This window comes from Rhizophagus irregularis, chromosome 2 (assembly GCF_026210795.1).
Source record: "Rhizophagus irregularis chromosome 2, complete sequence".
In the NCBI taxonomy this organism is placed as follows: Eukaryota; Fungi; Glomeromycota; class Glomeromycetes; order Glomerales; family Glomeraceae; genus Rhizophagus; species Rhizophagus irregularis.
This window is the reverse complement of record NC_089430.1, coordinates 61,020-74,666: the sequence shown is the minus strand read 5'-3', so window position 1 is coordinate 74,666 and position 13,647 is coordinate 61,020. Positions and strand designations below refer to the sequence as shown.

The window sequence follows — 13,647 nt, the reverse complement described above, 5'->3', positions numbered from 1 at the left end:
AATCTCATAAAAAATTTTTTTGGTTATGATCTACTAATTGTCTAATCATATATAGATAATTAATAATCAGTAGTACGATCTTTTTTCGTATCTAACTATTTAGATTTCACGTTAAACTTATTTTGTACCTTAATAGATAAAATGGGTAAACATAATTTTCGTGAGTTTTTTTTCTTGGCCGCACCAGAAAATCCTAAAGCAAATAAAAAGGCTGTTTGTTGGTCATGTATTCGAAAACATACATTACCTGTTGCACTTACAAACTCTGATTGCTTTGTTTCTAATAAAGCAAAGCTATGTCGAAGTCATTTAAAAAAATGCTTAAATTTTGAACAAGAGTATAATGAAGAAGAAAGAAAAGAAATTCTTTTACGTAGTGTACCAGAAGATAAAAAAAAAAATTCTCAACAAAAAAATGTTGATGAAACTTTTGACTCTGAAAATGAAGATAATAACTCTATAATAAATTTCACAAATAACCCCTCTACTTCTACTGCAATTAAACAAACAACTCTTAATCATTTTATATCACGTCCCTTATCAAACAAAGATATTTCACATTTTGAAAATTTGGTATTGCTTATAATCGTTTCAAATGGTCTTCCCTTTACATTTTTAGAAAATAAAGAAACACAAGATGTTTTTAAATTTATTGCACCAGCATTAAAACTTCCTGGACGAAAAGCTATAAGTGATAGAATACTTCCAGATTCAGCAAGTCAATTAAAAAAATCAATTTTAGAGGTTGCATCTAATGATAAAATTGGAGTAACAGCAGCCTTTGACGGGTGGACCAATATTAAACAAGAACATCTTTTTGGAGTAATTTTCATTACTTCTAAAGGTGAAACTTTAATTTGGGGGGCGCATGATATTAGTGATCAACGATCAAGAACTGAAGATGCAAAACTTCTTATTAAGGATATAATGGATGATGCTGAAAAAAATGGAATTCAAGTTAATTGTTATGTATCTGATTCTGCTGGCGAATATGCTGCTGCAAGGTAAATATTATGAATATAAATTATGCAAGTTTACTTAAAATTAAGTTATTAAAAAATAATTTTGTTTAGACGACAATTAAGAGTAGAATATCCTAGTAAAGTTTTTATACCCTGTATGGCTCATCAAATGAATTTGGTAGTCGGAGATATCTTTAAAGAATCTGAGTCCTATAAAGTAGTATCAAAAAATGCAGTACGCATTGTTAGTTACTTTCATTCTTCACCATATTTTACAGGTTTATTGAGAAATGAGCAAAAATCAATTTATAATCAAACAATTTCACTCATTACTCCTGGAGAAACACGTTGGAATAGCTTTTACTTTTGTTTTAACTCTGTATTAAAAACAGAAGCTGCTCTTAAAGTAATTATTATTTTTAATTTAATTTTTTAATTTTAAAATATTTTCTAACATATTTTTCTTTATTCTTAGACATTAGTTACAAAGTTTTCTCCAGAAAGAGTTGGAACAGTTAGTAATTCAAGAAGTGGATTTTCATGACAACGTTTTTCATCAGGAAATAATAATACCAATAAAATAATTTTTCCAGATGTTATAGCGATAGTAAATGATTCTAATTTTTGGTCACAACTCTATGAATTGCAAAATTTATTATTGCCGTTATGTGGAGTGTTGAATAATTTGCAAAAAGATATTGCACGCTTACATGAAATACTTCATTGTTTTGGCTGGATTACTAAAATTTTTGCAAATCATGAAAATCAATCCTTTTCTAATCAGATGATAGCAAGATTAAAAACCCGATGGGCACAGTGGGAACAACCTCTTCTTTTATTATCATTTGTTTTACACCCAAAATACCGTCTTTCAAAATTTACTTCTAATATTTCAAATCTTTCTTATACATATTTTGGGCAATGGTTAGGTTACTATTATCAAGTATGGTTTGGTGAAATACCAAAAAGCATTTTACGTGAATATTTAACTTATCAAAGAGAAATATTTCCCTTTGATAGTAGTACTTATAATCAATTCAATGAAAATATTGTTGATTTTTGGGAATCAGCTAAGGGTCTAGCACCAGAACTTTCTCAATTGGCTTTACACTTATTTGGTATATGTGTTAACTCAGCTTCAGTAGAGCGCCTTTGGTCAAGCATGGGATTTTTGCACACAAAACGTCGGAATCGACTTCATGTAAATAATTAAATTTAATTGATATTACATTTATTACTTTCATATTTTAATTACTAATTATTTATACTTTAAGCATCAAAAGGTATTGGCCATGAGTCAGTTGCGAAGTGATATATTGAAAAAGTGAAAACGGGAAGAAATTGACAATACTGAGAAACAATATAAACGAATTCACATTGCTGCTCCAGTACAGCCATATAATGATGAAGAGGAGGTTGATAAAGAAGCTGAAGAGGAAACTGAAACTCAAATTAATATAAGTGATTGTGAGAAAGAAGCAGATACAGAAATTTCCATTGAAGATAATAATACTAGTGAGATTTTAAGTGCAGATCATTGGTTATGGATGGTAGAAAATTGGGTTAAAATGTTAGATATCGAAAATCATTTAGATAATGGTGAAAATGTTAATGAGGAACCAATTGAATTTGAATTGGGTGGTCGTGATATTCATCCAGCAGATGACCCATTAGCAAAATGGGATTTACTATTTTTATTTAACGATTCATTGGAAGCTCCTGTTTATCTTAGTTCTTTAACAAATTTCTAATTTTTCTAGTGCAGCTAATGATTTTGATAGACATGAGTTAGAGGGATTGTGAAAATGTTTATTTACGATGTATAGTTGCATTTATTAATGAATAAAGGAGCTTTAATTTTCGCATAGTATTAAAATTCAAATGCAGACTTGTAGATTGATTTAAATGATTGCTTTAGGTAAAAAAAAATGATTTGCATTCGTTCAAAGTTTAAAAAAAATAGTTTTTTTTCTTTTATTTTAAATAAAATTTTTTTCAGACTCAATTATTTTGACATTTTCCTTATAAAATATTAAATATTGTTACAAATAAAGCTTTAATGATTTGATTTATTAGAAAAGGATCTTTTTTTTAAAAAAAAAAATTTAATTAACCAGATAATTTAACAGAATTTGTATATTCCTTCAAACCAAATGTCACAAAATTAGATTGAGTAATAACAAATCAGACATTTGCCAATTATAATATAACATTGATTGTATGATAATTAGATAAATATATAAATGACCAGGTCACGAGTCATTTGACTTTTAAAATGACCCAATGACCAGTGACCAGTCATCAAAGTCATTTGGGTCATCATAGGTCACTTGCCATCACTGACGTTGATTATTAGAAGCATATCGATTTCGAAACATTTTTAAAAACATGACACGACACGCAAAATTTTATTGAAAAAAGTATACAAGAAAAACAATTCAAGAAAAAGGATTCGAATAAAGGTCAAAGAGAAAGTTTGTTAAAATATCACTTAAAAATAAAATCAATCACTTAAAGATAATCAATTAAAAATATCACTTAAATTTATTTTATAGCTAGAACATTCTCGATATATTAATTTATACTCATTTTTCCTAGTATTTAAGAAATTTAAAAAATATTTAAAAAATATTCAAAAAATTAAAGTATATTACAATTATAAATTTAATAATATACATTTTATAAAATTCGTTCTATAATCTATATAATTGCTTATCTATCGCTCAGAGGCCAGAGTAAACTATTGTGTATATTTCTATTTATGGAATTAGACTCATTATTATAAAAGTCTAATTTGTATTCGCATTTTTATAAAAGTCTAATTTACTATTGTTTCATTAGGCCGTTCCAACTTGATTATTTGTTTAACGTCCACCACCCCCCTCTATTTTTTTAAAAATTTGAGATCTAATAAACACATATTATTAAATACCCCCTCTATTTTTGAAAAAATTTAAAAGCTAATAAACATATAATGATAAATAATCCCTTCTGAAATTTTCAAATTTTCCTATGTTTATTTATTTAGTTTGTTTAACTTAAGCCCCCCTTTCCCCTTAATTTTTTCAAAAGGCCTGGACGTTAAACAAACAATTAAGTTGCAACAGCCTTATCTATAAGTCTAAATAATTAAACTATTTGTTATTGTTCTAATTTATCGATTTGATTGTAATGCCAGAATTTATCTAATGAATTTATTAAATGTGGGCGTAGTATTATAATTAGTTTAGATACTTGGAAATTTTTATTTGATTATGAAATGACGTCCTGGCATATAACATTAAACTGTACCATATAATCTGATTTATTATATTATAGTTCTTGTAATATTTATTTTATTTTATTTATTTATTATTATCAGAACTACGGAATGATGTACATTATGACAATGACATCGGAATTAAAAAATTTAAGAGAAAGGATAATTTCTGTAGAGGAACGGATTTGAGATAATGAAAAAGGAAATTAATTGTAACAAGATGAAAGTGACTCGGCCCAAAATAACTAAATTGAGTAAAAAGGGCATCGTTTGGATCGAGTAACTTAAAAGTTATAAAAGGAGTTAATAAAATTGGGCGTAGTATTTCAGAAGCATATGGGGAAATTTTTGATAAATAATAGTAAGAATTATTTTATTAAGGATTTATTTGTTCTGATATTATTTTATTAATGGATTAATAAGAATGAAATGCGAAGTATTATTTTATTAAGGGAAACTATCAAAGTTGATTTTAGGATTAATAATTGGAAGATTTTATTAATGAAAAAGAAAGATTTGAATATAGAAGTATATTTTTATTATTAGAATTATGATGTTTTATATTTATTTTGTATATTATTTTGTCTAACCAAGCGTGAACTTGGGATATATTAATAATTTAATATTGTATATTTTTAATATTATTAAGAATTTTGTGTGGCGTGAATAAAATCCATGACGATCTACGCTTGAGCTGGGTCCGGATCACGTTGTGACTAATTATTTAAAAGAAGATCAGAGAAAAAAAAATTAAATAAATTTCAACGATATGTTAAATATATAAATATTACACCATATTATCAAAAACCAAAATAAATATTATCAATAGGTGTTATATTATTATTTACTACCAATTATAGCTTATAGGAGTAGTCTGATTATTAATAGTCTATAAAAGTCTAGTCTATAAAAGTCTAATTATTAAAATTTCTACTTTGCCATAGCAAAACAATCAAAACAATCACAATAAAGTTTAATTGTTTTATTATTTAGAGAAACAATTTCTTTTTTTTTTATAAACCCTTTCTCTTTCTCTGTTATTATTTTTCTCTAGTCTTCTTATCATTATCATGCCTCCCAGAAGAAGTACTACCCGAAGTCAAAAGAAAAAACAAATTATTCCTGTTGACGAAGATGATGTTGTCAGAACTTCAAGTAATTCTCGTATCCTATAATAAACTGAAATTGTATCAGATTTTTAACTTTCTCTTTAGTTCTGAAGGAAAATTAAGGACCAGAAGCGATTCAAACCCAAAAACCCCCTGCTAAAAGACGAGGTCAAAAGAAAAAGGATCCTGTTGTTGAAGATAATGAACATATACACGATGATGGTCAACAAACCATGCCCTATAAAAAAAGAAAATTCGGAATTTGTCCCGAAAAGTATGGAAAATGTCCAGAAATTTTCCTTGCGTTCCAGAAAACATTCGGAAACGGTCATGTTTTGGAACATTTTCCGGATGCTCGATTCTGGACAAATTCCGGACAAATTCTGGAGTGTCAAGAAAATGTCTGGAATTTGTGCGTCTAGAAAATGTTCCAAAACGTGACCGTTTCCGAATATTTTCCGGACGCACGGAAAATTTCTGGACATTTTCCATACTTTTCGGGATAAATTCTGAATTTTCTTTTTTTATAGGGATGATCTCAGCTTCAAAAACCAATAAACATCAAACTGCCACACCAGTTCCAAAGACCACTGTTAAACGTAGGCGTAAGGAGGCCATTACTGATGATGATACAATTTAAGAACCAACTTTGATTAATAAACTTCTAGAATTAAGCGATAATGATGATGATCTTTCAGAAGGTTGCTTTCACTTTATAATCATCATATTTTGACGTAATATCACTCAGATTATATATTCTTACCTTCCTCGCTTCATTTCTTTAGATGAAAGTCAGTTCAATGAAAGTGCCATAAATATCAGACGTGAATCTCTTACACCGATTACAAATATCAACGATAAAATTCATAATGGCATACTGGATGAAAAGACTGAATCTTACGTGAACGTTAATAAGATTTGTAGTGATGGTTCAAATGAGACATCTGAATCTTATTTTCGTTTAAGTTTGAATACTACACCTTGTTCTAATCGCCCTAATAACACATATTCCTCTTCTCGTACACGTAATATCGATAATGATGACGTTTTTCGTTCGAATACACCTCATTCAAATACACCTTATTCGAATACATCTCGTTCAAATACTTCTTTTTTTGCTAATGGTAACGAGATTCGTTCGACTCTTCGGAAATCATATAATCCAGAATCCGCACCTCCAGTACCATTTCGCGATATGGTGAACGTTCACCAAATCTGTTCGTGGTTATGTGTAAACTCGGACATTTTATTACTTGCTTATAATATGTATCTATCTATGCAAACGCCAGCTGCCAACACATTCAACATTATTTCACCCAACTTTAATTCATCAACGTTGGCATCTGGTGTACCACAAATGCCAAAGCAAGAAGACAGGGTAAATATAACTGATATAATTTGTCATTAATTTACTATGTTAATATCTGCTAAATTATTTGCATAATTCAGGTGATAGCAAATCGAGATTTTCTCGAAGAATTGAAATGTTTGTTTCTTAGGGTTCAAAACCCTAAGAAGAGCGTTTTCAAGGATTTGGTACAGCAAATATTTAATTGCGATCTAAATTCGTCTGAAGGAATCGATTGGCTGCGTGCGGCGAATAGAAATTTTAGTGATTTCTGAAATAAATTCCTGGATAGTGTTGAGGAAGCGATTGAGATATTCAAAGAAAAAAGAGCTCGGTAAGCAGATCATTTCGTTTTAATTTTTTGTTTTATTTGTTTTGCGGTATATTGATTATTTTTACGTTGATTTATAGAGAAAATAAAGATACTACAGTTCGCTTTTTAGATGAATATGAAATAATTTTGTTTGTCAATGAAAATTTAACATTAGACATCTTGCAAAGATGGTTACTAAGTGCGACGAACATGACTAAATTGAGAGATCAAAACTCCTTACGGGTTTTACAAAGATTCGTCCGAGAATCATTAATTGTAAACTATGATTCAAGAGACACTGATGCAACGAAATCTTTAGATAAAATAACAAAAAAAATAGCAGTGCCGTCTCGAAATGGTAAAAATATTGCCAGCAACTTGGAGTTGTGAATTTATTAGTAATAATAACTGAAGAAAATTCGTGCGAATTTTTTTTGGGTTTCTTTTTTTTAAATTATGATTACAATGATAATATAATAATATTTGTAATATAAAACCCTTTTATTATTATAATTGGCAATTTATTATAATAGTTATTTTTTATAAGGTATATTTTACTATAATTAAACTAATAAGACTTTAAAATTTTACGATAATCTTAAAATCGCCTATTTATCGTTAATTTGTTGTTAATGCATTGAAAAAAAATTGAAGAAATATCTTAAACTAGATTTTTCAGCTATTTTTTCGATTTCTTCACTACTTTTTAAAGATTAATACTGAATCTTGTTACGATTTCAAAAATATTTTTATTCGATTTTATAACGAAATCGTAACAAAACTTATCGTCACGTGATCAATCCAAAATTGATGTGGAATGTTGGCGATCACTTAACCGCATAGTAACAAATCACGGGTTTCTGCAATGTAATAATAAAAATTAAATAAAAAACTTATTTTGATAATATATAATATATATATTTGTATCAAACTACTAATTATACAAAAGTGATATGCACGTATATCAATTAACAATTACTTTCACTAATATCTCTCTGGAATTGTAATGGTGAATTTTAACAATATTAATTAAACAACTATATGTACACCGTTTTATGTTTTTATTTTTATATTAATATTTTTTTTTTTTGCAAGGTAGTGCAATTTGTAAGTTTATTAATTATATATAAGAATACAAAAGCATCTGTTATATAACTAATTTATTAAAACTCCAAACCAGTTCCCCATCCATAAGATTGCTCCTGTGCCCTACCATCACCTTATAAAATTCACCTATATCCTTCTATAGTTACTATTGAATTATATAGGATCACCATATTATAAGATTTCAGTATATGCTTCCACTACCCTCTAAACAAAGAAAAAAAAAGGGTTATGTTATATTTATATATTTTTTTGTTGTTATATACTTTCCAAAATACCCTATTTCCCTCTTTAATAAATTGATTTATATATTGTCTTGCTTTTTCTAATGCTATTGACCATTGTTCATTATGTTTTAATATTTTCCTCTTTTCCAAATCATATATGCCATCCTCTGTCTGTAAAGTTAGAATCCTTTTATATACAATACGTTGATGTGCTAATGGTTTTTTTCTTAAGTCTTGTTTTTTTATACCCTTGGTATGCTCCCATTCTGCTGTTACCTTGCAACGTGGTTGCCAAATAATATTGTAAAATTCATTAACAAATACTTCTAGAAAGAGGGCTGCAATAGTTAATGCTATTCTTTTTGTCTTGACAATAATTTTGAGCTCCCTGTATTTTTCTTTTGGAAAGAAACTTCTTATCATTAAATGAATATGCGGAATGGGTAAATCAAGATTAGCATCAATAGTATGGGCAAAGAAGTTTCTGTTCCATATGAGTAATTGTTGTATATCTTCCTGACTTAATTGAATATTTTTTTCTTGTAATAAGAAGTTCTTGATTGTTTGATTACATTTACATACAGTATTGTTAGCTATAGTTATCCATTTATCACTGAGCTGTTTGCAGTATATCATATGATCATCATCTTCATTTTCTTCAAGACAAAACCTGCACTTTACATCTCCATATAAGTCATATCTTCTTTCTTTCATGATTTCTAAAGTTGGAAGCAAATAATTTAAAAGTTTCAAGTGTTTGATAAATCTGTCATTTATCATTGATGTTGTGCAGTTAGATCCTGTGTTTTTTTTAAATAATGTCCAGGTGACTTCTTCTTCTATTGTGTCAGTTGTGTCTGAAAATACTGATCTATGTGTACGATTGAGGGACCATGCTGCGTCTAATGTGGATTCACACAAATTATCTATGAATTTTCTGATGTGCCTGTCAACTCTTATACCATCCCAATAAATGTCATATATTAAATCTTTTTGTTGTGAATCTTTAATTTTGATGCAAGTTAAACTATTAGTATCATTTTTTGCTACCCTATCTGCTTCTTCATTGCCTTTGACTCCAGAATGACCTTTGACTTTTACTAACTTTATTTCTAACCGTTTGCTGTCAATAAGGTTAATTATACAACTTACTATGCTGTAGTTGTTGCATTTGCACCAAATTCTTGTTTTGTTTTTTCCATTTGTTAAATTTGTTCTTATGTAGTTGATACTATCTATAGCAGCTTGTGAGTCAGTAAGGATATTTGCTTTCTGACCTGTTTGTAAAACCAATATAGCTGACAAGATGGCTCCTAATTCTGCACATGTGGATGAGGGCCAGTCTGTGATTGAACTACTACACTCCAGTATTACTTCGTCTTTACTATTCAGTATCACCCAGCCTGTACCCATGTATTTTGTAAAAGTGTTAGAACTATTGTTAAAGCGGTTTGTTAATGAGCCATCTGTGTAAATATTAATCATGTCAGATGGGTTAAAGGTTGATCTTATTTGTTGTAGCAACGCTATATGCTGTGTCATGGCTTCATTGTTCACTAACGTGTTTTGTATTAGAGCCGTGTCATAGTCTACCATTTGTATGTAACTGGGGCTATGCTCTACATTTTGTTGTAATTGTGGGTAGCCTCTGGTTTCTATAATGTCCTTGATTATTCTAGTATCTGGATCAGTTCGGTATTTGGATACTCTATTTATACATGTTAACGACGTGCGGTCTTTATTGAAGAAGCAACCACGGTTTTCTTTGTTGACCCTTCTGTCGTTTAGTGAGCAACCTCCACATCGCTTAATTAATTTATATGGCACTTCGTTGTCCATTCTCTGCTCACTGTCAGCTGTGGTCCAATGTTGTATCGTATGTTTACCTGTTTGAAGTTTTTTGTTAATTTGTCCAAATGTTAACGTATAATCTTGTTGCATATGGACGAATTCTTTTTTTCTATTATCTGTAGATGGTAACTTCTTTGGCATCCTGAACGCCTGTGCGTTTTTTAAATACATTCCATCATTTTCTAATCTATTTTCTGAGTCAAAGGGCGCCTTATCCGTCATATAATAGTTTTTTAGGTTGGGTGCCTTTTGTATGATATCTGTTAGTGAATTAAACCATTGCGGAGTCCTGCCTCTTGCTGGTCTTTTATTGATGTCACAGATTTGTTGCCATGTGACTGTGTCCGAAGCGTCCTGATTAACTAATTGTAATGCACCATAGATCGACATAGATGCAGCTTTTCTTATAATGAATTCTTTGTCTTTCCTGTGCATCTTTGACGCTTGTTGATATACAAAGTTTCTTACGTTCGGTCCTATTAGTGGTATGTCCCATTCTTCGTTATCTGTTAATGGTTGAAATTTAAATAAGTAGTCGTGTGCTTTTCTCATTACGTTGTAGGCGTGATTGTTAGGCATTTTGTTGAGAACTGTGACGTCCGGCTCCATCAATAAAATGCAAGACGTTATATTTAATATTAGTTGCGCCTTTTTTAATCTCATTTTAACTACGTCCGCCTGTTTCGATTGCGAGTTAATGGTGACTAGGAATTCTGATATTTGCGCTGCTATTTGATTTCTCCACAGGTTCTTTAATTTGCCTTGTGCTGAGTGGAGAAGAATGTTGTCATGACAGTTGCTGGGCAGTCGCGTCTTATGTTTAATTGTTTGCATAACCGGCTTAAAAATTTCCTCATATTTTTTGTCTTCCCACACGGTTGTTTTAAGCCTATATTCTAGTCGCGGGAGTAAAACAGTGTTAATAATGTAGATCGCTTGCGCATGTGTTATGTGTTTGTGTCTAATCGCCCCTACTATTGTCGATATCTCTTTCTTTACTATAGCTTCTATGTGTTTGTCTCCTTTGTCTGCTTTGAACCATACTCCCAGAATGCGTATTGGAACTGATCCCTTGTTGACAAACACTTTGTCGTTATTTTTCCCTATCTCCAAGAACCTTTCGTTTTCGTTGCTTTCTTCCGGATTTACAACGATAATTTCAGTTTTTTCCCCGTTAATTTTTATGTCATTGATATCAAAAAATTCGTCCGCAATTAGTAAAATTTCTTCTGCTTCATTTTTACTTTTGGCGATCCATTGTGTGTCATCTGCGTATGCCGACACGGCGGTTCGTACTGTTATTTTCCGTTTATTATTATTAAAAACGTTGTCCGGCCAATTTAGCTCCATGCAGTAACCTAAAGCTTCATCTTCCTGTATTCTATGGAGGAGGGGATCGTAAAAAATTCTCCAGATCAATGGGGATATAACCTCCCCTTGGTCTATACCATCGCATGCTGTGAAAGTATCGGTTACACCGTACGCCGTGATGATCTTGATCTTACAGTTTTTGTAGATATTTATGATGAAATTAATGGTGGATGGTGGTAATCTAATTCTCTCCAGAGCTTTTTGCAAGGGAACCATTCCGACGCTGTCGAAGGCTTTCGCCATGTCTTGAGCCACTATCCATACTGTCTTATTCTCTTCACGAGCGTCTTCTAGAATACCATTAATTATTGAAAGTGGTGCTGATGTAGATTCGCCTGGTAATCCCGCGTAATTTGGTCCTTTTAAAATTTCGTGTTTACTGAGAATATTTTCTAGGCGTTTTGTGGTAATTTTGACTGCACATTTACGCAGGCACTCAATAAGTAAAATTGGTCTCGTCCTTGCTAGGTTGAAATCCCAATCATAAGTCTTGGGGATCGGATACAATTGAGAGATTTTCCATTTCATAGGTATGTTTTGTAACAAATAACATAGTCCTGTGTATTGCCTGAACAAGTCATTGGCTTTTGCACCAGCTTTCTTGATTAATTTATAGCTGATGTTAGAGATGCCTGGTGCTGATTTATCGTTCATAGTTTCGAGCATCTCATACCACTCTTGTTCGGTCGGTATATCATTTAGGTGTTCGTAAATTTCCGGGTTTATGTCTTTCCGCAGTTCATATATTTCTTTCCACTGTTCTGGGAGATTCTCGAATTTATGATTTCGTGAGCGGAATAGGGATGAATACGCGTTAATCGCTTCTGTATGGACTTCTTCTTTAGAGTTCAGCAATATTTCTTCTTGGGTATCAGTGAGTATACGTATTCTGTCCAGATTGATTTTTGAGTATGTTTTGTCTAGGATGCTATTAATCATTTTCCGTTGATCCTTGGTAATCATACTATTTCTTTCTTCTATCCTTTTCTTTATTGATGCTTCTTTGATTGCCTTGTCCTTTATTTTAATTATTCTTCTGACTATTTTCAGCCAGTTTCTCGTTTCGCATTTCCATGTGTGCCAGTCCGTGTCTTCCGTTATCTCTGCTATGTTGGTTCCGTAACATTGGTTGAACGATTTAATTCCTTTTGATGCGTTGCGTAACTCTACCCCCTTCAATTCGTTTTTATATAATTTCCTCATTATACTTCTAATATATAATAGGTCCTTACGTTCTTTAGAGGAGTTTTCGATTTCTTTATAATTCCTATTAAAGTTGGTTTTGACGCCGCCTATTTTCTTGTGTGGAATGTGTTTAAGCGCGGCCTGTTGTATGCAGTTACATATGATGTCCCATAATTTATTTAGTGTATCCTCATTTTGTCCATGGTTCTCTATGTATCTGAAGGCTTTATGTTTCTTCAGAAGGCCATTAAGGTATTTTTCATATCTGTTCCACTGTTCATTTGTGGTGTTCTCATAGTCATATACAATACGTGTTGAGCTCTTTTCTGCTCTTCTACCTCCTTTGTTGTTAGTGACTATTATATTAGTGAAAGAGATTTCTGCGAGTGTGATGTTGTGATCACTATCTGTAATGTCAATTGACTGGTATATGTGACTCTTTCTTATGTTAGCTTCAAGTTTAGGGTCCGCCCATATGTAGTCAATTCTAGTTGATGTATTTTTGTTTTTCCATGTGAAGCATCTCTTTTTGGGATTTAGTTTTCTGTACGTGTCCGTAAAAAAGGCATTGTCTAACCACGTAATTATATTTGAAGGTTTTTTTCCGAGTTTGGATGGGCCGCTATAATCTAGTGTTCTGTCCAAATATGAGTTGAGATCTCCTATCAGAATGTAATACCTATTTTTTTTACTGTGATTAGTGAATTCTTTTTTAATATAGCTTGTTAGTTCACTTTGTATTTTCGTGTCTGATGGTGGTATGTATATTACACCTACTATGAGCGTGCAATTCTTGAAGAGTAACCAAGCTTCTATGTAGTATGCACCTATTCTATTGACTTTTCCAATGTGTTTTTCCCATTTCTTGTTAATCATTATGCAAACTCCTGACCCTTTTATCTTGTTGTCTTTGTTAGT

General features: G+C 31.0%; 4 protein-coding genes across 4 annotated transcripts; 3 read left to right on the top strand and 1 right to left on the bottom strand.

Moving 5' to 3' along the window:
* Positions 1-141: 141 nt before the first annotated feature.
* On the top strand, positions 142-1,008 carry OCT59_011476 (uncharacterized protein; the record flags this gene model as incomplete). The annotated part of the gene is made up of 1 exon (XM_066133751.1): positions 142-1,008. The coding sequence occupies one exon, from the start codon at positions 142-144 to the stop codon at positions 1,006-1,008; it is 867 nt and encodes a 288-aa protein (XP_065989080.1).
* Positions 1,009-2,254: 1,246 nt separating this feature from the next.
* Positions 2,255-2,713, top strand: OCT59_011475 (uncharacterized protein; the record flags this gene model as incomplete). Its single annotated transcript, XM_066133750.1, has 2 exons — positions 2,255-2,258; positions 2,352-2,713. The coding sequence occupies 2 exons, from the start codon at positions 2,255-2,257 to the stop codon at positions 2,711-2,713; spliced, it is 366 nt and encodes a 121-aa protein (XP_065989079.1).
* A 2,578-nt stretch (positions 2,714-5,291) lies between these two features.
* Positions 5,292-7,381, top strand: OCT59_011474 (uncharacterized protein; the record flags this gene model as incomplete). Its single annotated transcript, XM_066133749.1, has 8 exons — positions 5,292-5,376; positions 5,454-5,552; positions 5,861-5,929; positions 5,999-6,031; positions 6,116-6,708; positions 6,780-6,898; positions 6,971-7,012; positions 7,090-7,381. The coding sequence occupies 8 exons, from the start codon at positions 5,292-5,294 to the stop codon at positions 7,379-7,381; spliced, it is 1,332 nt and encodes a 443-aa protein (XP_065989078.1).
* Positions 7,382-8,269: 888 nt separating this feature from the next.
* On the bottom strand, positions 8,270-9,493 carry OCT59_011473 (uncharacterized protein; the record flags this gene model as incomplete). The annotated part of the gene is made up of 3 exons (XM_066133748.1): positions 8,270-8,302; positions 8,374-9,392; positions 9,475-9,493. 3 exons carry the CDS (start codon positions 9,491-9,493, stop codon positions 8,270-8,272), a joined length of 1,071 nt encoding a protein of 356 aa, XP_065989077.1.
* Between the last annotated feature and the right edge of the window lie 4,154 nt (positions 9,494-13,647).